The following is a 23,516-nucleotide window of genomic DNA, read 5'->3' as shown; positions in this document are numbered from 1 at the left end:
TTCAAAAAATCCTGGCCTGTAAGATATGATAGCAGTACTGCATACTGTTAACAGAATAAATCCAGGGCAGATCCAGCAAATTATAGAAGGCATTTCAGCAAATTACAGAGACAGAAGGTCCTACACAACAAGGTTGAATTCACTAGGTGGATACTTAGAGCAGCATCTGTTTCTGTTCCTGATCCCTGAATTGTAGGTAGAGACATAAATTTAGTTTATTCAGAACTGTTTAAACTATATCGAAAAAGAATTAACTTTAGATTTGCTGGAAATATGTAGATTTTAAAAAGTACTGTGTACAGCAAATACAATGTTATTATAATGTTTTATATATAAATATACACACGCTTTCTTCATCTCTGTACTTTCTCTTTTCTCCTTTATTTTTATACATTTTTCTTTTTTACAGGATCAATTCCTGTCCTAATAATTGCTCAGGGCACGGGAAATGTACAACGAGTGTCTCCATTCCAAGCCGGGTATATTGTGAATGTGACAAGTATTGGAAAGGTGAAGCCTGTGATATTCCCTATTGTAAAGCTAACTGTGGCAGCCCAGATCATGGCTACTGTGATCTGACAGGCGAGAAGCTGTGTGTATGCAACGATAGCTGGCAAGGTAAGTGTTTGTTTTGAAAAAAGAAGTCAGTATACTAGAAGAGTCTTAATTTATCTCTTCATACCTACTCTCCAAATGTACATCTTTATAAAGTTAATGCTTAATTTAAAAAATGTTTCTAAATGACGTTAGGTATTTTATGTGGAGCAACAATCTCCTCTTGGTATTTTTATGTAGGTTCAGTGAATGACAATAGTCCTGCAAGAATTCTGAGCAGATTGAATACTGTTCAAGACAGTTTCTCAGCTCCCTCCAGAGCCTAAATTTCTCTTTCTATTAATATTTTTAATGCTTTTGAAACCTCTGCTATTTCCTTTCTTAATTTCAGTTTATTGCTTTTTAACACACTTGTTATCCCACAGAGTAAACATTTACTACTTGGTTTTATGTTATTACCTCTCCAGGATTTTTGCTGTAGTTAACTATTATGTTAAGTAGTTATTTTCTTTGCTTCCTTTTCTCCAGTCACTCCAAATCACTTTCTCTTATGTCTTTTCTTTTTCATTATTTTTTTCTTTCTTTTTCTAGATTCTTGCTGATTTACAGAAGTTTTTTGGATGAAGTATCCAAAAATAGTCATTGGGTAGAGTTTTCAAAAATGTCCAAATAATTGGGTGATTTTGAGGACCTAGGCCATAGTATCTATCTGCTAACAAATTACTTTAAAAAATTTTTTAATTCTGTTATTTAAGTTCCAAACAGAATTTAACTGCTAATCTAAACTTCTCTTACCAGTTCAGCTAGGTTAGCTTCTTGCTTGTTTAAATTGCCATTCTCCTCTCAAAGAAACTATTTAGATTTGCTTCATATGACTTAACAGGTTCGTCACTCTGGGCATCGCAGGTCATTATTGCTTGTTACTTAAGTGACAGAAAGAAAGTACTAATTGTCATCCCCGACTTTATTTAGCTGTTCGAGATAATATACCTAGGAGAGTGTTTGAAGGATTAAATTCCTTTGGTTCGTTGATCAATAGAACTATAGTAAAAGTCAGCGCCCCCATAAATCTCTTGAGGAAATTACAATGGCGAAGGGTCCGTTGAGGTCTCGCTTCAAGAAGATGAAGTATCTTGTGTGGACGTTTTTTTAGCAATGGCGACATCTTGTGGGTGTTGTGGAAGAAGCATCCCGCAGATGAAACCTCCACCTGTAATAGTAAAGAAAAGGGCTCTGAGGAAAGGGGACAAGGTACTTCATTGAAACCACAGTAACTGGCTTAAAAACTTTTAAGTCTCATAAGTCTGATTAGGTGAAGGATAGATCTTGTAGAGGATAAAAGTCTATATGCTTTCCTGAACAAGGGCCTGAGTTATAAACATTTGCAAAATCAGCTGCCATCAGAGTGCTGTGGCAAAGGTGACAGTGCCACCTGTAGAAGATATGCCAGTTATATGCTAGTGCAATTTTAGAACAGACTTGTCTAATTATAATATGTTTTGTTGGCATCACTAAGAATTGAGGGGGTAGAAAGGTAGCCGAAAACCACCTGTTCCCTTTCTGTCCTGTACAAGACAAAAGGAAGCACTGAGCATTTGTCTAGGACAGTAATTCTCAACCAAGGTGCCATGGCATCTTGAGGTGCCTTGGGCTCCTTTCATGGCTGCCATGGGGTGCTCCACAATGTTCGCACCATTAGCTGTACAAACATGAGTCACAAGATAAACCCAAAGGCCAGGTACAGACGTCACCCTTTTTTGGTATAAGTAATCGAAAACCAGTCTATACCCATAACATAAAACCAGTCTATACCCATAACCGAACAAGTTCAGCATGTGCAGACTGGTTTAAAAATGGCACAATCTGGTCTAAGATTTGCAGACTTCCTGCCACCCCCTCCCAGGTGAATATGTATTCTGTTGTTACTGATATAAACCACATCTCTTATAGAAAACTATATAACTTAAATCAATTCTACCTTGGGCTTTTTGAATATCTGTACCTAGCCAAAGATTTCAGCTAGAAATCCATAATTGTGGTCCTTTGAGTTCTTTTCAACAGAAAAACCGGTCTATTTTTCTGCAGTAAAATAAAAAAGTGTAAAAAAACCTAAGAGCTGGAATTTTCCGAGTAGTGCCTTGAGTCTAAAAAGGTTGAGAACCACTGGTCTAGCACAATGGGGTGTTATTGCATGAACTGACTTGAAGGTGTTTAGATCCCCAGCAATATAATTTGATGGGCGATATGATCGTTTATGGCATTTGTCTATATATATTTATAGACAAATGTGTATATTTTTATATCTACAATATAAAACATGTTTGATACCAAGGCTTGCATCTCAGATTGCAAATTCCACTTGAAGGTGTTTCACTTCTCTGCACTCTTTTGCCATTTATGGAGAGAGAAACCAAGGGAATACTGAGAAATTCTTGAACCTGACCCTTAACTAAAAATGAGGATTGTTAAACTTTGATAATTTTTTCCTTCACTTGGGGTGCCATTGGATAATGAGATGGCTATCACCCTGAGAAAAATGGCGTTGGAAGTCTGAACTCTGGGATGGAGGGAGGAGAACTTAGCAATGGATCACTTGATCAGTGAATGTGATCATCTCCCAAAATGAACAGAAGGTTGAGAGAGGGTCATTCTTGCTGAGACAGGAAGGCTTGTGTTCCCACAGAATGAGGCAGGAGAGAGGAAGAAAAGAGTAAGCTTTTGCAGAAGTGGGGTGTTTTTTAAAATATGAAACCCATTGGAGAGAAACAGGAAAACTGGCTGCAGAGGAAAGAGGAGAAATTTTGGGTGCTGATAAATGTACTGCTCTCTGGTCTAACTCAGCGCTTCACAGAAGCATCATGAGTTAGGCTGACCCTCGTGACCCAACAGACGTTTCTTGTTGGATCAGGAGGGTGGGTGATAGCGCTCCACTTCGTAGCTGGTGTTTAGTTCTAGGAGCCATTAAAAAAATTTGGTTCAGCTTTTCACTTGTCCCTGAAGAGGTGAAGTAGAAATCCAAAGTAGCTACAAAGTTGAACCTTTATGAAATTGTGCTTAGACTCCTGGTTCTGGGGGCGTAGGACAGTTCTAGGGGAATAAGGAGGTCCCATATCAGGGAAGGGTAAAAGAAGGAGAGCCCCATACTCAGGTAGTATGCCTGAGAGGCAGTGTTCCCTCTAAGCTGTGTGACTGCACAGGTGCGCCTGGCAGTGCGGCGTGAACGCACCTGCGCACGCCGCACAGCTTAGAGGGTATGCTGCTGAGAGGCCAAAAAAGGCCCTGTACCTGAAGTCTACTTCAAGAAAGATGAGATTTAAGAACATATTGATGCAATTTATTGGTCCCCAAACACAGCACTCTTGTAAAAGTTGAGCTGGAGGAACTCTGCTGTGTGACAGATACACTTGCATTCTTATGAATGAGATATTTTGGACAAAAAAAGCGTATTGTATTTAATACATTTACTTTTGGAAACCCTGAGACCAGTTGAAAAAAAATAAAGCAGCTCCACAGTGGTAAACATTCTAGTGACTTTTTGAGCTATATTTAATTGAATAATAACATTGTTATCTTTCAGCATAATATTTAGAATTGTCTAAGAGACAGAACTATTTATCATGTACTGTTACTGTTAGAAAATACTAATACGTTAACAATGAAATATATTGATGTTGTCCTTTGCTTTCAGTACTAGAAACCAATTTTTATAAAACGTTTTCTCAGTACAATACTAATTATTATGGTAATCGCTTGTTCAATTATGTATGTGTAGCATAACTGTAGTAGTAAGAGAGAACTTGTTGCCACAGGTTTCTCGTTCTTTCTGTAGCAGACAAGGAGTGTTCAAAATATTTAACGTTTGATTCTTCCCTCTAATGTAAAAATAGTGTCTGAATAAAATTTTTAAATGGCATTCTGTTTTTCAAATTTGCCTATCATGACTGGTTGGTAATTTTAGCAGTTTATTCACTGAAAAAAACCAACAGTCTACAGGTTTCACAGGGAAGATGAGGCTAAAAAGTTTGTGCATGTTTGTTTTGCTTCATCCATTCTTCTTAGATATGGGGGTAGATTCTGAGATTCCTGCTTCCCTTGAGCAGCATTTTACTCATTGAGTACGTTCACTGAAATGGTGGTCAAAGTTTGTGAAGTCTATTTAAAGAGTAGGTTGTTACTTATATGGTAAGAATTAGGCTTGTGTGAAGCGGAAAGTATTCGCTTTGGATTTGGCAATTTGGAGGGACAGTGATTCAAGTCGGTGATTCGAATCATTGTCCTGATTCGATTCATCTGAATCCGAAGAAATTCAGTGCCAAATCTTATTCGGCCATAGACTTATTCGGCGGGAGCAGCTGGGGGAGCAACCAGATAAGCCCCGGCTTGAGCCAGCAGCCCTAGGAGAAACTGTGGCTCATCTGGCTGCTCCCCCAGCTGCACCCCCTGCTGGGGCGAGGCAGGTAGAGCTGGCAGCCCTGGGAAAAGCCGTGGCAGCTGGGGGGATTGAATCAGGAGCTGGGGGATTGAATCAGGAGCTGGGAGGAATGATTGGGAGCTGGGGTAATGAACAGGGGCTTCCCTCCAGCTCCTGGTTCAATCCCCCAGCTCCCCGGTCATTGCCCCCAGCCCCCGTGGCTTCTCCCAGGGCTGCTGGCTCAAGCTGCAGCTTGTCCAGCTGCTCCCTTGGCTGCCCTCCCCTGCCGGGGTGAGGCAGGCAGTGCTGGCAGCCTTCGGAGAAGCCAAGGGAGCTGGGGGGAATGATTGGGAGCTGGGGGATTGAAGTGGGAGCTGGGGCCCTATTCGTTCCCCCAGCTCCTGGTTCAGTTCCCCAGCTCCCAGTTTGATTCCCAAGTTCAATCCTCCAGCTCCTTGATCATTCCCTGCAGACCCCATGGCTTCTCCCAGGGCTGCCTCATCCCAGTTGGGGGAGCAGCTCCCACAAGCCACAGCTTTTCCTGGAGCTGCCAGGGCTCATCCAGCTGCTCCCACTGGCACTGCCTAGTGCCTGCCTGTACAGTCTATAGCTTAATCTCTCTGAATCGATTTAGAGGCTTCCGATTTGATTCGGAGAGATTAACGGGTCTCTCAATTCCATTTTAATTTGGAGAATCAGCTGCCAAATTGGGCCAAATCTCCAAATCGGATTCGGAGATTTGGCCAACGAATTGGGCCAAATCTCCTCCAAATTGAATTGGCTACCAAAGCTTCACACAGCCCTAATAAAAATGTTAGTTATATTATCAACTCCTAGTCAACCAATCTCAATTCATTACCATCTGTGCTACTTCAAGAGGTTGCAAGTCAGAAATCTTGTCTGGCTTTTTTATTTTATTACATACTGATACGTGTGGGAGGAGGGGGCACAAAGTGTGTGTGTGTGTCTAAAAACCTTGTATTAAGACAGAAAGCTACTGCACTAACTGAAAAAAATCAGTGCAAATCCTAAACAATCTGGTGTCCCATAAAAATGATCAAAGTTCATACAACAGGCTTTGCAGTTTTTCAGTATGTATTCTGCACGTACTTTTCACTAAGCTACTATTTCAGAATACTTGCATATACAAGGTTTTTTGTCCCTTTTATGTCAGGACCCCAGTGACAAGGATAGAAATGGGGGGGGGTGAGTGTATGCGTGTTAATGTAGATATAACACAGGCACGCATGACCCCAGCAAGGTGGGCGTCAAGATACTTTCTGAAGATCAGAGGGGGGGGGTGTGTGTTGGTGGAGATTCCCTCTGGAGGCAGGCAGTTCATTGATCATGAATTTCAAGAGAGAGAGCAAGTTTCAGATGGTCCAGCTTCTCTCTGAGTTTTCATTATGGCTACTGCCCCTCCTCCTGGGCAGTCCTTAGCTTATATAGACTTTATGACCTCATTTACCTAGTCCAATGGAGGCCAGCATCTGTTAGCTGCCATCCAGCCAATTTGAAATGCAATACTGGCTGCCAGGTAGATGGGCACTGCTTAGAACAATAGGGAGCCTAAGCCCCCAACCCAGGTACGTGATGCCAGTCGCGTAGGCAGAGGGAGCAGGTTTCTCCCCTCTCTCAGGAATGCATCTAACTTAGGGTTACAACTCGGTGTCACATGAAGAGATGGAGCAGAGGAGTGACCATGGTAACCAATTGTCATGTAGCAGAGTTTTGGAGAGAGACAGGGACGGTATTCTGCCACAACCCCCACGTCCTTTGCTGCAGAGTTGCTGCTTAGCGAGTCAGTCCCCAGTATGTACCGGTACATGGTACAGACTGGGGGCTTGTCCTTACTCTTTTTCTATGTCGTAAGTCTTCTTTTTGGTCCGAGTGTTTTCAGTGTACTTCTAATTTTGCTTATCTCTGTTGCGTAGAATATAGCATGGTCTGATGGGGTGGATGTTGAATGGTTCTGTAGGCAATGCTTCTTAGCCAGCTGCCAATCATGATGTAAATGCACCCTTTTGAATCAAATGGCTTGGTGGAAATTTGAAGATGATACAAAGTTGGGTGGCGGTGTCAGCAAAGAGGAGGGTCAGAAATCATAACGTGTCTTTAAAGACAATTATATTATCCATATGGTAAATTATTTATAGTTCTGGTCATCAGTGGTCAGAAAAAATGAATTCAGACTAGAACCAGGTACAGAGGGGAACCGCGAGGTTTAGGAAGGGTGTGACAGGATGACTAAGGCAAGGGGGAGGCAAAAAGGCTAAACTTACCCCAGGAAATAGGAGAAGCTGCAGCTAGCCGGGACAAGGCAAACATCGTGCTCTGGCTGATCAGAGGAGTCAGCTGGGGCTACGGCAGATCAAATGCTGCCGAGGCATACTCAAACACTGGGGTTCGAACCCGGGAGGGAGAAAACGGCACGGCAAAAGAAAAGACCGCACCGGCGAGCCAGAGAGGTAACAGCTGGGTCAGATGGGCAGTGAATAGGAGACTGCCACAGCAGACTCAGCTAGAAAGAGGAGGATTTAAGGGATGCTAAGGAAGTGTCCAGGGTCGGAGGAGAACAGAAAGACATCGAAGAGCAGGATAGGGAGATAGAGAACAAACGGGATGAGAAGACCAACCCCAGAGCCTAAGGAAAAACTTCAGCTTCTCAACTTACCTGGTGGGAGTCGGTGAAGAACTTGATCCAACGGGGAGAGCTGACTAACCAGTGAATCCGGTACCGGGGGGTGAAGAGAACCACTCCGGAGACCTGGGGATGGAAGGAGGAATGGACGGAATTGCTCCCTGGGAGGGTGGGCGAAAAAGAGTTGGTCTTAGTCCCAGGAGGGCAACAGGGGACTAAAAGAGAAATAGCTGCCTAGGGACCGGTGCAGGGAAGAACGGGCCAAGCAGCCAATTAGCCAAAGACTCAGGCAAGGGTCCTTCGAGCGAGAGTAGGAATGTCGACCTCAGAGGCATGTAGCAATGCCCAGAACATCAGGTGTGGTGAGGGCAGGGGGTGGGGATAGTGGAGCCCTATGAAGAGCTGTCAGCATCTTGAGCTTAGGACCAATATCTGTTATCTCCCAAGAGTGTGTAGACATATCTCCCATAACATCAAAGGTGTGGCAGGAAGTTTTTCCAATGACGAGGCTACCGTTCCAATCGGGAGACTGCGTGGCTCCGAGTGGTGCGACATCAACCTCTTACAAAGGGGAAAAGAAGAACCTAACTTACAGGAGGACTGCATCCAGATAAGTGTGGCTGAGCAGTAAGTGGTGCGGTAGACTGGTCTGTGGCGCCACATACCACGCATTTGGGCGTTTCCCACTCTGCTACCTTGCAGTGCGGGGTTTTTTTGTTTTGTTTCATTTTGTTTTGTTTTTTGAGTCCTGGAGATCCAAGGGTCAAAAAAAGCCATGTAGGAAAAAAAGTGGGGCGGCACACGTGGGAACAGTGTGCGCTGCCCAAAACTGGAGCCTGGCAGGCCAGAGCCATGCTGTGGCTGCTGGCCAGGCTCCAAGCTCCAGAAGTGACATGGTTGCAGCTTTCCTGGCTCCCAGGACCCTAGGTGAGGCTGCTGGGGTCAGCAACTGTGCTCGCTCCAGCTTCTACCTTATCCAGGGTAACCTGCTGTGTCGTGCCAGAGGGTTCATGGCATGGGAATTCCCTGGGGACAACTAGTGATGGCACCAGGTGTCCTGCTGCTAGTTGTCTCCTGGGGAACCAAACCTGTGTGCTCATCTGGATGTGGCCAAGGAGACTAAAAGCAACTGTCTTGTTTAGAATACCAAGGCAGAGAGGTGATGTGATTTATCTCTAGAAATGTACCTGGAGGTTTGTACAAGAGAGGGCGAAGAGCAATGGATCACCACTGGGTAAATGTGTAGGCAAAGTTTTCTCTAAATATCAGAGAAGTGAAGTTGTGGAGGAGTCTTTGAACAGGGGTACTCTAGGCCAGAATCATAACTAGTGTTTTAGGATGGAGTTTGATAAGTTGATGAGCAGGATTACATAATGATTTTTCCTGTGAATGCAGGGACTGGTTTTGTTGATCTTTGAGAGGTTCTTCCCAGTCCTGTTCCTGAAGGTGCTGTGGGTAAGCAAGGGTATGTAAAGTTAGGTGCTGAATGGACTAATGCCTATGTGGCCTTATTTCAGAAGGTGCCCAGCTCTTAGGGACTGCCTCTTAGAGTTTGCTGCATGTGGATGGTCAGAGTAGAAGTATATCACATAAACTTTTTGTTCTGTAAGGCCACTTAGAGCGGGGGTGGAAACCCACCCCCCCATCACCACCAGATATCCAGAAAGCTGCCTCTTCTGAGCTAACAAAGTGCCATCATTGCATCTATTATAATCTGTTTATCAAAATCATGCTGCTTCTTTAACTCATCACTGACTGCTTGAGCTGTCTTCAGCATCTGCAGAAGCGTGTGGCCTTTTATTTTTCTGAGAGGCAGATCCATTCATTCTTTTTCCTTATCAACAGCAGCTGCACAGCTTGCAGACTGTTGCCCTCTAAGTTCCTCGTGATTAAACCAACAGTACATTCATACCATCCATCAAAATAATTTCAGGCTTATGGAAAATCCAACCCATAAGTATTTTCTCCCATTGTCAGTTGATATAGATTAACATTTTAAGTTAAGTTCCCAAACCAGTATTTATACCTTTTGATGTACGGTTTTCAGAAGAACTTTATCATTTTACAAATCCCGGGGAAGCCAGTAGGATTAGCAGATATATTTTGAAAATCAAGCCATTGTTGAACTTGTTGGATTTACAGCCTTTCCACAAATAATTTTCGACCTTAGTTTTTGAAAGCAACATTTACATTACCGTAATTCATACAGAATTTGTAGAAAAAAATTGTCCCAAAAGTGTGGATGGATTTGTCAGAGGCAATTGCCTTATTGGAATATTGTTTTTTGTTGTATAGTCAGATGTAATGCAAAGTGTTTAAAGAAATCTTCCACAGGAGTGGTTAGGGCATTGAGTAAAAATACAGTAAAATTTAAGTATTAAATGATTAAAGTGTACCCTCTGAAAACTTAGGGTGCTGACACAAGTGACATTTTGTCATGTAATCAGCCACTGAAAGCATTTTACAGCTATGCTCTTATTGAAGATTATGGCTGCAGAGTTCTTTTAAAAGGGCCCGATCCCCCAAGAGTCTGAACCCTCGTTACATTACTGAAATGCTCCAAAGGTCAGCTTCATGCCCTACTGTGCCTTGGCTTTACCTGCCTCACAGGGCGTACCAGTTCTTATCAGAGGTGATTTTGTCAGCTCGAAGAATCATGCACCTGTCTGGTCACGTGTTCAGAAATAATTGATCCTCTTTCCCTTGAATATGATGAAATACTCTGAAATCACACTTATCCTTTGACAATATAATAAATCTTTTTGTTAGTTTTTATTAGTTAAAAATGAGCAAATGTAAGAAATCAATAACCATATGTTGAGATAGTCAGAGCTATAAAAAGAAATATGATTTTACGCTGCATCTTAAACCTAAGAATGAAGCTTCTACTCAGCTCAACAGGTTAGAAAGCGACCGCTGCCTCTGACCTTCCTGTCAGAGCTCCCCGCACGGTCTGTCAGCCTGTTTCACTCAATTTACTGGCTGAGGGCCTGAAGTCATTCCCTTTACCCAGGATCAAACTAACGCTTGCTCCCATGGCAAGGCTTAAGTATAGATTCTTATCTGGCCATTTACATACATTATCCATTGGATTCTTAGGGAGCCCATACTGTGCAAATAGCTCCCTGTCCTCCAAGGCTGTAGTTGTTTACCAGACCAAATGTATTTCCTGCTCCAGTTATTACCAGGAACATATTTGTATTCTTTCAGATATAAAGATTGCTAATCCAGGATCCTAAAGTTACTCTCTCACTTAATTTGCCCGCTGTAAAAAATGTCCTTCCCTAATAACTTGAATAGCCTGGTGTTGTTCCTGCTACAAGATGTCTTTTTTTAGAAAATGCATATATTATTGTCTGGAAAGCCTGGCTTAAGTGCCTCAATTTAGGTCTTCAAGGGTCTATTTGATTGGCCATTAAATGTACTGACGTCCGATGCTAATTTTGAGCAATTACTTCTCTCCAATGTGAATTGAGGAAGGATTTTTAAATTAATCGTTGCTTTGCTAAATGGTCTTGGCAAAAACATGATCAAGTAGCATAATTCCTACAGACCTAATAATGATAATGCTAAATACAGTTTTATGCTACCTATATATAGAGACTACATGTGGCATATCAATAAAGCTTAAGAAAACATGCATGACAATCGACAAACACTTCAAAATATTGTAGGTTTGTGATGGCATTTGAAAGTGGGAGAGACTCAAGTCCCATGTGCTAGTCGCACTATCCCAAACCGTTGCCTGCCTGCCTGCCTGCCACACAAGTGTTGGTTACTTTGCCCATATACCATCAGGTTAAGGCTTATGGAGGAATCCTCTTACTTTGCTGTGTCTTATGCTGAATTTAAAAAGCAAAAGGACCTGCAATAAAGTTTAACACTTTATACATCCATAAAGAGTATGCAGTAGGCAAATCTGCTCAACCATTGCTCAAGTATCCTGAACAAGGTGAAAGGGATGGCCAGGCTGATAATTTATCCTTATCAAGGCTTACAGCATTGAACTATGTTACCATCTGAATATTTGTTGCTCTGGAAAGGGTTTAAGAGGACATGCTGCAAAAGTTGATAATTAGGACAAACCACTTTCCTACTATGTCCAGCACATTCTTTCTAAGGAAAAGTATGCTCAGGGCTTTAACCTAAATGGAAAGGAAAGTGTCTTGCCAGAAAGTCTCTGCGCATCAGCAGACTTCTGCTTTTTTTCTTGGTTGGGAATTTGGTAGGTACTTGCTACTAAATATGCAATTCCATGCGCCTGTTCTTTCAGTATCCTGGGAGGGTTGTTATCCTGTCCCCAGTTTTCAGCACAAATTCTGAGTGCTTTGCTTCCAGCTCAATATACTCATTCCCATTCACTATCTTGATGTTTCCTCCTTTTCTACACATCTTCCTTTACTGAACACTCAAAGTATTTGTTTAATTTTTGTGTCACCCCTAATTCATTTTACAATCTACTAGATCTACTCTGTACAGAAGCCCCACTTTTTAAAAAAAATATTTTCTTTATAATGCTAAAGAACCCTTATTATTCATGTTAATTTGTAAGGTCTAACTCAGTTTTGGATAGGTCTGATTCTTGTTTTAACCAGTAAGAGGCACTGCTGATATTTCTGGAACTCCCTTACAGTGGTTCAAGGTAGATGTAAAACTAGAATCAGAGCAATAGCGTTGGCAATTTTATGCTGTTATCAAATGTTTTGATATGTAGTATTCTTCTTCATTCCAGTTTCTTCTAAAGTAAGTTTCCTGTTGAGTATAAAGGATCAGCATTCTGATAAAATATAACTTGCTTAGCCTGCAGTATCAATTTACCTTCCAGATCATTTTAATTAAGCCCATTTTGTAAAAATCGTGGTCAGCTGCATACCTGAAGGTGCATGAAGCACAGTATTTTCAGTAGCGATAAGGGAGTATTAATGCTATTGTACAAAGCAATTGCATCACCAGTCTAGTTGATTGTTTATAGTATATGGTCTAGAAAAATAAAAAAATGGAACTGAGCACGGAGGAGGGCTATGAAGCTTAATCAGGGAATGGGGAACCTAACTTAAAGGAGAAGACTAAAAAAATCTATCTTGTTTGGCATACCAAGGCAGAAAGGCAATGTGGTTGGTTTCTAGAACGTTTATCTGCAGGTTCATACCAGGGAGTGAGAAGAGCAAAGGAGCACCGCTGGGTAAAAATGTAGGCTGTAAATTAGGCAAAATTTTATCTAACCGGCAGAGGAGTGAAGCTGTGGAAGAGCCTTTGAATGGGAAGACTGTAGGCCAGAATTCTGACTGGCTTTAAGAGGAAGCCCGATAAATTCCTGAACAGAATTACACAAACTTCTTGCCAGTACAGGAGACTAGTCCTTATGACCCAGAAGAAGGCCTCTTCTAGTTTCCTGTGGGTAGGTCTAAACATGCAGTTAAGGCACATGACTAAATTCTGGAGCTTATTGCTTCAGAGTTTATTGCTCCTGGGCGTAGTGTCTCCACATGCACCCAGGACTACAGCATGTTGATTTGGGTTGGAGCAGCCCCAGCTGGCAAGGGGCCCTGGAGGTCAACCTGCCAGCCTGGGACTGCTACCCCCAGCTTAACATGCTATGGAGGAGGTGGCTGGGGCATGATGGTGCTTCAGTGTGGGGCTAGCTGGCAGGCAGCCAACCAGGCCAGTGTTTACATATGTGCTGCTGTGGAGTAAAAAACTCTGCAGAGTTTTTTTTTTTTTGTTTTTTTTTTTACAAGTAAAAAATGTACAAGTACTATCCGGCTAAGTAGAAAATTAGTTTACTCCAGCCTAATAGGGTCACGTGTGTAGACACATGACATTTTACTGCACAACTAATTCATAGATTCATAGGTTGTAGAGTTGGAAGGGACCACAAAGGATCATCGTGTCATAGATTCATACATGTTAGGGTTGGAAGGGACCTCAATAGATCATCGAGTCCGACCCCTTGCATAGGCAGGGAAGAGTGCTGGGTCTAGATGACCCCAGCTAGATGGTTATCTAACCTCCTCTTGAAGACCCCCAGGGTAGGGGAGAGCACCACCTCCCTTGGGAGCCCGTTCCAGAACTTGGCTACTCGAACTGTGAAGAAGTTCTTCCTAATGTCCAGTCTAAATCTGCTCTCTGCTAGCCTATGGCCATTATTTCTTGTAACCCCCAGGGGCACCTTGGTGAATAAAGCCTCACCAATTCCCTTCTGTGCCCCCGTGATGAACTTGTAGGCAGCCACAAGGTCGCCTCTCAACCTTCTCTTGCGGAGGCTGAAAAGGTCCAGGTTCTCTAGTCTCTCCTCGTAGGGCTTGGCCTGCAAGCCCTTAACCATACGAGTGGCCCTTCTCTGGACCCTCTCTGGGTTATCCACATCCCTCTTGAAGTGCGGTGCCCAGAATTGACGCAGTACTCCAACTGCGGTCTGACCAGCGCCCGATAGAGGGGAAGTATCACCTCCTTGGATCTGTTCGTCATGCATCTGCTGATGCACGATAAAGTGCCATTAACTTTTCTGATGGCTTCGTCACACTGCCGAGTCATGTTCATCTTGGAGTCCACTAGGACTCCAAGATCCCTTTCCACTGCCGTGCCACCCAGCAGGTCATTTCCTAGTCAGTAGGTATGCCGGACATTTTTCCTCCTTAGGTGCAGCACTTTGCATTTCTCCTTGTTGAACTGCATTCTGTTGTTTTCTGCCCACTTGTCCAACCTGTCCAGGTCTGCTTGCAGTTGTTCCCTGCCCTCCGGTGTGTCCACTTCTCCCCCCAGCTTTGTGTCATCCGCAAACTTGGACAAAGTACGCTTCACTCCCTTGTCCAAGTCGCCGATGAAGACGTTGAAGAGTATTGGTCCAAGGACTGAGCCCTGCGGGACCCCACTGCCCACACCTTTCCAGGTCGAAACCGACCCGTCCACTACGACTCTCTGGGTGCGACCCTCTAGCCAATTCGCCACCCACCAGACTGTGTAGTCATCCAAGTCACAGCCTCTTAACTTGTTCACCAGTATGGGGTGGGACACCGTATCGAAGGCCTTCCTGAAGTCTTAAGTATACGACATCCACTCCTCTTCCTGTGTCCAGGCGTTTCGTAACTTGGTCGTAAAAAGAGACTGGATTGGTCAGGCACGATCTGCCTGCTACGAACCCGTGCTGGTTTCCCCTCAGCATAATTTTTCCTGCTGGGCTCTTGCAAATGTGAGCCTTGATAATTTTTTCAAAGTCTTTGCCAAGGATGTAGGTGAGACTGACTGGCCTATAGTTGCCTGGGTCCTCCTTCCTCCCCTTCTTGAAAATGGGGACCACATTGGCCCTTTTCCAGTCCTCCGGGACTTGGCCCGTGCGCCACGAGCGTTCAGTTATTCCTGCTAGTGGCTGTGCAATGACGTTGGACAGTGCCTTCAGTACCCTCGGATGGAGCTCATCCGGGTCTGCTGACTTAAACGCATCCAGTTCCTCCAAGTGACTCTGCACCATCTCAGGGTCTACGCATGGCAGCCTTGCTGCTGCCTCTCTACAATCTCAGTGAGAGGCTTGTCCTGCCCTTCACTTAAGAACACGCAGTGTTCCTGTTCCTGTCCAACCCCCTGCCCCTGGCAGGAAAGAGGACCGAGGTCAGATGACCCCAGCCAGGTGACTATCAAGCCTCCTCTTGAAGACCTCCAAATTAGGTGACAGTACCACCTCTTTTGGAAACCCATTCCAGGGGAGAGCGGGCAGGTGCGGGGGGGAGGGGGTGGCTCCTGCTGTTGTACGCCATCCAGGAGAGAGACTGGGGGGATGTTGCCCCCTAGATCTGTGGACAGGGTGAGGGCGGGCTGCCTGGTGTGTGCTCAGGGCTGGGGGCTGCACCAACCTCTTCCTGGTGGGGGAGCTGGGCCAGAGCTGTGCTTGGAGCAGGAAGGGGTGGGGTGGGTGGTGGCAGCACTTTGGGGGTGGGCTGCAAGGTGGGCTACAGCCACCCCAAAATTCCCAGTACTCCTCTGTCCCAGTGCTGATGCTGTCACCTGCTGTGCCCCCACCCACTCTGAGCGCAGCCCTAGCCCAGCCCTCCCCCATCAGGATGAGGCTGGCACAGCCTCTGGCCCCAAGTGTGCACTGGGGTAGCCTGCCCTCACCCCACACACAAATCTGGGGGGCACATGCGCCCCATACCTTCCCCCCAGGCTACGTGCAGCAGCGGCCTCTGGAGGAGCCTCCCGTGGCTCCATCCCATACCCTGCCCTGCTCTGGCTGTGTAGCACCTGCCTCTGCCCCTTCCCATCACCCTCCCTCACCATGGGGGATCTGCCCCACACATGCACACGGCATTTATCGGCAATGTTATCGGCCACATCAGCCAAAAAACCACCGATTGCTGGTAATGTCAATTTTCCTTTTATCAGTGCCGATACGATATGGACCAATATATCGGCGCTCCTCTAATAAATGGACTAACTGCAGATAAGAAACAGAATATTTTTGTTTAAGTTTAGAAGGCTGAGAGATGAAATGGGAGACAAACATTTCTAAGAGAGATTTCTGAATTGGTCTGCAAACCCAGTGTTGGGAGAGAGATTCTTGAGGAAGGAGAACACCTGTTTGTTTGAGAAATGGCACACAAAGCCTTTTGTTCCTAAGCAATGTGTTATACCTATCCAAATATTACCTTTAAGTAGCTAAAGAACTAGAAACTAGTGAGGACTAGAAAATAATATTTTAGGATCCTAGAATAGAATAAAAGGCCTCTTTACCAGAATCACATCAAGATAACTTATAACCTCTAGATTCCTAATGCATTTTCATCTTAAAGAGCTGGCAGAGGCCAGTCCCAATCCTTGATAAATAGTATGGAAAGAAATAAACGTTCTGCAACTCTTAAATTTACACAGTTTTATGTATTTTTTCTATATAGCTTTATGTTAGCTTTTATGAGGCAAAATATAGTTTTAGGCTATCTGAAATTCATTGTGGAATTGTATAAATTTTGAAAGAGATGATGCTTGAGAGGTCATTTGAGAACTTTGAAAGATTAAATAAAAAACATTCAAGCGACATGAAAAGGGGCTGGCTGGTAACTTCAGATTGTTATTGGGATAGTTGTGTTTCCTAAATGTATTCCTACTATTTATGTGAACAGTAGAACCTAGAAGTCTATATTCAAGAAGTCAATTTTCATATTTTCCCTGAAGTCTCTAAGGAAAAAATTAGGGACCAAGAATAGCAAAGAACTTTTCTCATTAGTTGGAAATTGATCTTAGGATGTAGACTACAGGAGCAGATTGTTACTTTGGCAGTTCATGAAACTCTTCAATAAATAGAAATTAGATTCTTTCTCTAGTGTTGTATATGTGAGTAAATTGGTATTTTAAACGTATGGAATTTTTTTCTGCCTTTGAGTTTAATGTAATTGATTTCCAATTCTCACTTAAAAGTAAGAGAAAAAAAATTCTCCTTTTTCATAGATTGAGTGATACATTAAAAGGAAAAGAAATCTAATAGTAAATAAACAGAGAAAAATACTAGTTGCATTTAAAGTTAAAATAGGTATTTTCACATTCTTTTTTTCTAATGCTGAAGTGCTGCCTTTACACTAAAATGCATGCATTTAAGGTTCTTTGAAAGTTCTACTGCATAAATGTTCCTCCTCCCCCATAATACTTGTGTTTTGTAGTATTTACAGTATTTGGAGAAATTAAACCCATACATACTGTTTGGACACAGTGAGCGGATCTACATGTGTTGCTATGGCGACGTTGTTATTGTGCCATGATTTAGTACTTCCTTTTCCAAAAAGAAAAGGAAGTACTAAAACAGGGTGCAGTAAAAGCCCATACAGTGCTGTATGTGTTATTGCCATAAATGGTTATTTTCAGAAGCTACTTCGCTGTAGTGGCACATTGTACTGGGGAACATGGTGCTATGGTGAAGTAGCTGCTGGTCATGTATAGACGATAAGGATGTGCAAAATGGGCCGTATTCAATTCAGATTTGGATTCGGCCTGAATTGAGGGACAGTGAGACAATTTGTTGATTTGGATCACTGTTCCAATTCGATTTGGCTGAATTCGAATATGAAGATTCGATGCTGAGTCAGAGAACCAGTGATTCGGCCATAGACACAGCTTTAAATGTTTTTTCTACATACCTTGAGGTATCAGGTGAATTCTGCGATGGTGGGGCGGATGGAGTGTCCCACAGGAGCGTGGAGGGGTGGGGGCCTGCCACGTGCTCACTCTCTGGTGGACCCAAAAATGGACCAGAAGTGCTTCTGGTCCACTTCCGGGTCTGCTGCTGAGCATGCTGGGAACCATTCCCCCCCGCGCTCCTGTGGGACACTTCATCTGCCCCACCATTGCAGTGTCGATGCCTGGTACCTTGAGTTATGTAGAAAAAATGTTTAAAGCTATGTCTATGTCTGAATCGTCAAATCTCTCTGAATCGATTCGGAGGGTTCCGATTCAATTTGGAAAGATTAAAGAGTCTCCTGATTCAGTTTGGATTCGGAGATTTGGTGGCCGAATTGGGCCGAATCTTAGCTGAATCAAATCCGCAACTGAAGCTTCACACAGCCCTAGTATATGGATGCAACCCCATGGATGCTATATTGCTGTAGTGTGTTGCTACAGTGATGTAGTGTCACATGTAGATTCACCTAATGAGATGCACCATAAAATACAGTCTGGGTAAGGAAAGAATACAAACTCTTCTGCTTCTGTTCTTTAAATGATGGATTTTTACTCTATCATAGAATTTTGGGGATTATTTTTTTGTTTGTTTTTTCAGTTGTTACAACTTTTTTTGTATTGCATAAATACACTGACACTGAAGATATTCATGGCTTTAGCATTTCCCTGAAAAAGAAACAGTGAAATATAGTGGTTAAAAGGAAAATAATTGTGTGTGTTTCCCTGTCACTGATCGTAAGAATGATATTGTGAAGTTCAGTTCCTGTACTGTAAGTTTTGAGTGCTAACCTGTTCATTTACCCTCTTCTGAATGTTCTGTATCTTACATGATCATATCGCTGTTATACAATAAGAGATTGACATTGTGAAAACACTAACAGAATTGCTTTTTGTGATCAGTCTTCAGTCTGGGTCACAGTTTTATTTTCTTCCAAGATGTCATACAGGTCTTTGTTTTGTTCAGTATTTGCCACTTGGTGTCACTGTTGACCACTCTATTTCTGTGTAAAAAATAGTAACTAATATATATAGCTCTTATTAGTGTTGTCTGATGTTGGACCCCAAAGCATAACTTTAAGTATAAAAATTCTTCCATAATCAAAAAGCATTTAAACAATTGTGTAACTTTAAGCATTTGAGTAGTCCAGCTGACTTCTGGATTTAGGTAAAGCTTGTACTTGAATGGTTTGCTGAATTGTGGCCCAGATGAGGTTAAAACTCTATTTAGAATCCATATGCAAATGCTTCAATTATAATTTTCATTGGAAACTATTTTATAACCACTTATCTTTTCTGGCCACAAGTCAAAAGAAAGGATAATATATCAGTTTTTCCAGCATTTAAAAAAAAAAAAAGAAATATAATGTGGATACAAATAAACACCTATAATTAATAGGTAAAGCTGACAGGTTTTTTTTTATATGCATTGTTCACTCCCTGGTTATTGTGTTTCTAATAATGTCTTAAAAAAAAAAAAAAAAGTGGGCAAGGTTGAAGCTAGACTGAGACAGTACAGAGCTCTTATCTCAATTGTGGTACATAAAGTATTACGTCTGTTTTCTTTTTTCCTTCACTTTGTACATGTGCTAAGTGATAGTCCAACCCTCTCCTCAAAGCAGGCCCATCCCCAATTAGATAATCCTAGCTAAAGCTTTGTCTAGCTGGGTTTTGAAAAACTCCACATATGGAGCTTCCACCACCTCTCTGGGTAACCTGTTCCAGTGCTTCACCACCCTCCTAGTGAGAAAATTCTTCCTAATATCTAATCTATCCCCTGCAGCAACTTGAGACCGCTGCTCCTTGTTCTGTCACCTGCCACCACTGAGAACAGTCCAGCTCCATCCTCTTTTGAACCCCGATTCAGGTAGTTGAAGGCTGCTATTAACTTCCCTCTTCTCTAGACTTAAGCCCAGTTCCTTCAGTCTTTCCTCATCAGTCATATACCCCAGTTCCCTCACCATTTTTGTTGCCCTTCCTGGACTCTCTCCAATTTGTCCGCATCCTTTCTGTAGTGGGGGCACAAAACTGACCACAGAACTCCAGATGTGGCCTCACCAGTGCTGAATAGAGGAGAATAATAACTTACCTTGACCTACTGGCAACGCACCTACCCATGCAGCCCAGTATGCCATTAGCCTTCTTGGGAACAAGGGCACACTGTCAACTCATATTCAGCTTATTGTCTACTGTAACCCCCGGTATCCTTTTCTGCAGAGCTGATGTCCAGCCAGTCAGCCCCCAGCCTGTACTCGTATATGGGATTGTTCCTTCCTAAGTGCAGGACTTTGCGCTTATTCTTGTTGAACCTCCTGAGATTCCTTTTGGGCCAGTTCTCCAATTTGTCTAGGTCACTCTGAATCCTAGCCCTACCTCTCAGCATATCTATTACTGCCCCCAGCTTGGTGTCATCTGCAGACCTGTTGAGGGTATACTCTGACATCTTCCTGGTCATTAACGAAGACACTGAACAAAACTGGCCCTTGGACCGACTCCTGGGGCACTCCACTTGATGCTGGCTACCAGCTAGACATGGAGCTATTGATTCTGTGAGCCCAGTGCTCCAGCCAGTTTTCTATCCACCTATCCATTCACACAGCCCATACTTTCTCAGTTTGCCTGGGAGAAGGTTGTGGGAGATTAAAAGCCTTGTTAAAAATAGGGTATACCACATCCGCTGGTCTCCCCACATCCACAGATCCAGTCATCTCATCATAGAAGATCATCAGGTTGGTCAGGCATGACTTGCCTCTGGTGGATCCATGCTGACTTCCTAATCGCCTTCTCCTCCAAGTGCTTAGAAATGGATGATTTTGCCAGGGACTGAGGTGAAGCTGACTGGTCTGTAGTTCCCTGGATCCTCCTCCTTCCCATTCTTAAATATGGACACTGTTTGCCCTTTTCCAGTCACCCGAGACATCTCCTGATCGCCATGAGTTTTCAAAGATGATGGCCAATGGCTCTGCAATCGCATCAGACAACCTTCTCAGCACCCTCCAGGGCATCCCATCTAGCTCCGTGGACTTGTACATGTCCAGTTTTTCTAAGGAGTCCCTACCTGTTCTTTCACCACTGAGGGCTGCTCACCTCTTCCCCAAACTGTGCTGCCCTGTGCAGTAGTCTTGCCTGTGAAGAGTGAGGCGAAAAAAGGCATTAAGAACTTCAGCCTTTTTTGCATCCTCTGTCACAAGGTTGCCCCCCTCAGTCAGTAAAGGGGTCAGTAAGGGGGGCACAGAAAGGGGACACTTCCCCTCATCTTCCTCTTGTTACTGACATACTTGTAGAAACCCTTCTTGTTACCCTTCACATCCCTGCTAGTTGCAACTCCAGTTGTGCTTTGGCCTTCCTGCTTTCATCCCTGCGTGGCTGAGCAATGCTCTTATAGTTTTCCCTAGTTATTTGTCCAAACTTCCACTTCTTATAAGCTTTGTTTTTTGTGATTTAGTTTACTGAAGAGTTCCCTGCCAAGCCAAGCTGGTTTTCTGCCATACTTGCTAGTGTTCCTGCACAGTGGGATGGTTTGTTCCTGCACTCTCAATAAGGCTTCTTTAAAGTACAGCCAGCTCTCCTGGACTCCTCTCCCCCTCAGTCTCGCTTCCCAAGGGATCCTGACCATGATTTCTCCAAGTGAGTCAAAGTCTGCTTTCCTGAAGTCTAGGGTCTTTACTCTGCTGCTCTCCATCCTTTCTTTCTTTAGGATCCTGAACTCAATCCTATCTCATGGTCACTGCTGCCCAAGTTGCCATCCACTACTACATTCCCCACCAATTCCCTGTTTGTGAGCAGCAGGTCAAGAAGAGCATAGACCCTAGTTGGCTGCTATAGCATTTGCACCAGGAAGTTGATCCTAATATTCTCCAAAACCTTCCTGGATTGCCTGCGCACTGCTGTATGGCCCTCCCAGCAGATGTCAAGGTGATTGAAGTTCCCCATGAGAACCAGGGCCTGTGATCAGGAAACTTCTGCTAGTTGTTTGAAGAGAGCCTCATCTATCACTTCCTTCTGATCTGGTGGGCTATACCCCCATTACGGCATCCCCCTTGTTGCTTTTCACTTTGACCCTAACCCAGAGAGGCCTATCTCCAGCTTCATACTGGAACTCTGAGCAATCATGTGGCTCTTTTACATGAAGTGCAGTCTTTTTTTATTCTTCGTTGTCCTAACTCCCATGTTCAGGACTGAAAAGTCATTCCCCCCCACCCCTTTCAGTGCATCCTTCCCAATATGGTAAATATTTACCTTGCATTTGTAGTGCTGTGCCATGTGAGCAACTACGTTTTTTTTAATCTGTTTATTTCTTTGTCTGTGAAAGAGCGTCACTGATGATATCAGTGGGGATGAATGGCTCTGGAAGTAGAGTTTGTTACAGCAGTTAACTGAGCTCACGTTTTGTTGTATTCACAGCAAAACTGCTTTACTTAAAAAAATTATTATGAAACTAGTTGTGGATTACAAATATACATTAAATTAGATGATTAGACTCAGTGGGACATTTCTCATTAATTATAATAATTTTTATGGCCCATCCAAATCTAGGCGTAACAAGTTGATTGGATTTCTTTTAATATCAGTGGAATCGTTTTGACAAGTAAGTGGAAGACATGCAAGTACAAAAATAAATAAATAAAGCAGAACAAGCGTTTAGCTTATTTAAATAAAGGTCATATCTATAGTTTTATCTTAACATTGGGTGAAAGGGTATGATTTAGATATCTGTAGTATTGATGCTATTTGGGTAAAAGTCTCATTCCATTTTGGCTTCAATTAATGAGTCAGACTAGAGATGATTGTAGTGCAAAGGCTGGTTGAGCAACAGAAGGCCATCCATGAGTTGTCCTTGGTTGGGGAGATTGGGATTAGTGGCCCCCTTAACAAAACAGAGTGGGATATCGTCTCCCAGATCTTGGTGGTCCTCAAGCTGTTCCTTGAGGCCACTGAGAGCCTCAGCACTGGTGATGCTCTACTTAGTCAGGTGATCCCCATAATGAAGAAGCTTGAGAATGAAATGGAGAAGTTCTAGGGGGTCGATGTTCCTGGCTGGGGCAAGCTGCTTTCACCAGAGGTGCAGGCACTGGTGAAGCAACTGAAGGAGGGCACATCAAAAAATGGCTGGATCTGTTGTGGTCCAGTATGGTCCATGTGCTGGTGGGCATGTGCTACCCGAAGGTGAAGGGAGTATCTGCAGCAGCAAAACCCTCGTTTACTGGATGGAGGTGCTGGTGAACAGAGTCAGGGAGGCAGAAGGGCAGAGGCAGGGGGATGTGGAAGAGGGGGATTCACTTTCCTGTGCCAACACTCCAACCACAAGCCAGTCTCCGCCACCACAGCCTCTGCCAATGTGGGCCAAGGGTATGGCTTCAATATTGGGGTCCAGAGGCACCAGACCCCACCATTAGGCAGGTCGTGTGGAGGCCTCAGTGGCTACCTATCTGGCCTAGGACATGGAGCTGCTGCTCTGCAAGCCCTTGGCTTATTGGGCAACGCGCAGCCAGGTGTGGCAGGATCTGGTCTCAGTTGCCCGGGGAACACTTGTCCTTTCCACCCACCAGTGTTCTGAGTGAGACACTGTTCAGCATTTCTGGGGATGTTGTGACTCCCCACTGCACCTTCTTGGATCCTGGTTTGATGGAGCACCTGGTGTTCCTGAAGGTGAACCTCCTGCTGCTGGGGTTCCCCAAGCTCCATGTGTAGATGGAGTGAATGCCACCCTCCTCACTTTGCACCTATTTGCTTTTTTAATTTGCTTTCAGAACC

At 43.7% G+C, this 23,516-nt stretch overlaps 1 protein-coding gene across 8 annotated transcripts in view; it reads left to right on the top strand.

Moving 5' to 3' along the window:
• The window catches only part of ATRNL1 (attractin like 1), a 1,033,288-nt gene that overhangs the window by 133,869 nt on the left and 875,903 nt on the right, over positions 1–23,516 (top strand). For all 8 annotated transcript variants that reach the window (XM_019485923.2, XM_059730100.1, XM_059730101.1 and 5 more), the window contains exon 5: positions 410–618. In XM_019485923.2, the coding sequence (XP_019341468.1) occupies positions 410–618 (209 nt within the window). The remainder of the gene's footprint in view (positions 1–409; positions 619–23,516) is intronic.

The sequence above is a fragment of the Alligator mississippiensis genome, chromosome 6, assembly GCF_030867095.1.
Source record: "Alligator mississippiensis isolate rAllMis1 chromosome 6, rAllMis1, whole genome shotgun sequence".
In the NCBI taxonomy this organism is placed as follows: domain Eukaryota; kingdom Metazoa; phylum Chordata; order Crocodylia; family Alligatoridae; genus Alligator; species Alligator mississippiensis.
The sequence above is the reverse complement of the archived record's forward strand: the minus strand, read 5'-3'. Positions and strand labels throughout refer to the sequence as shown.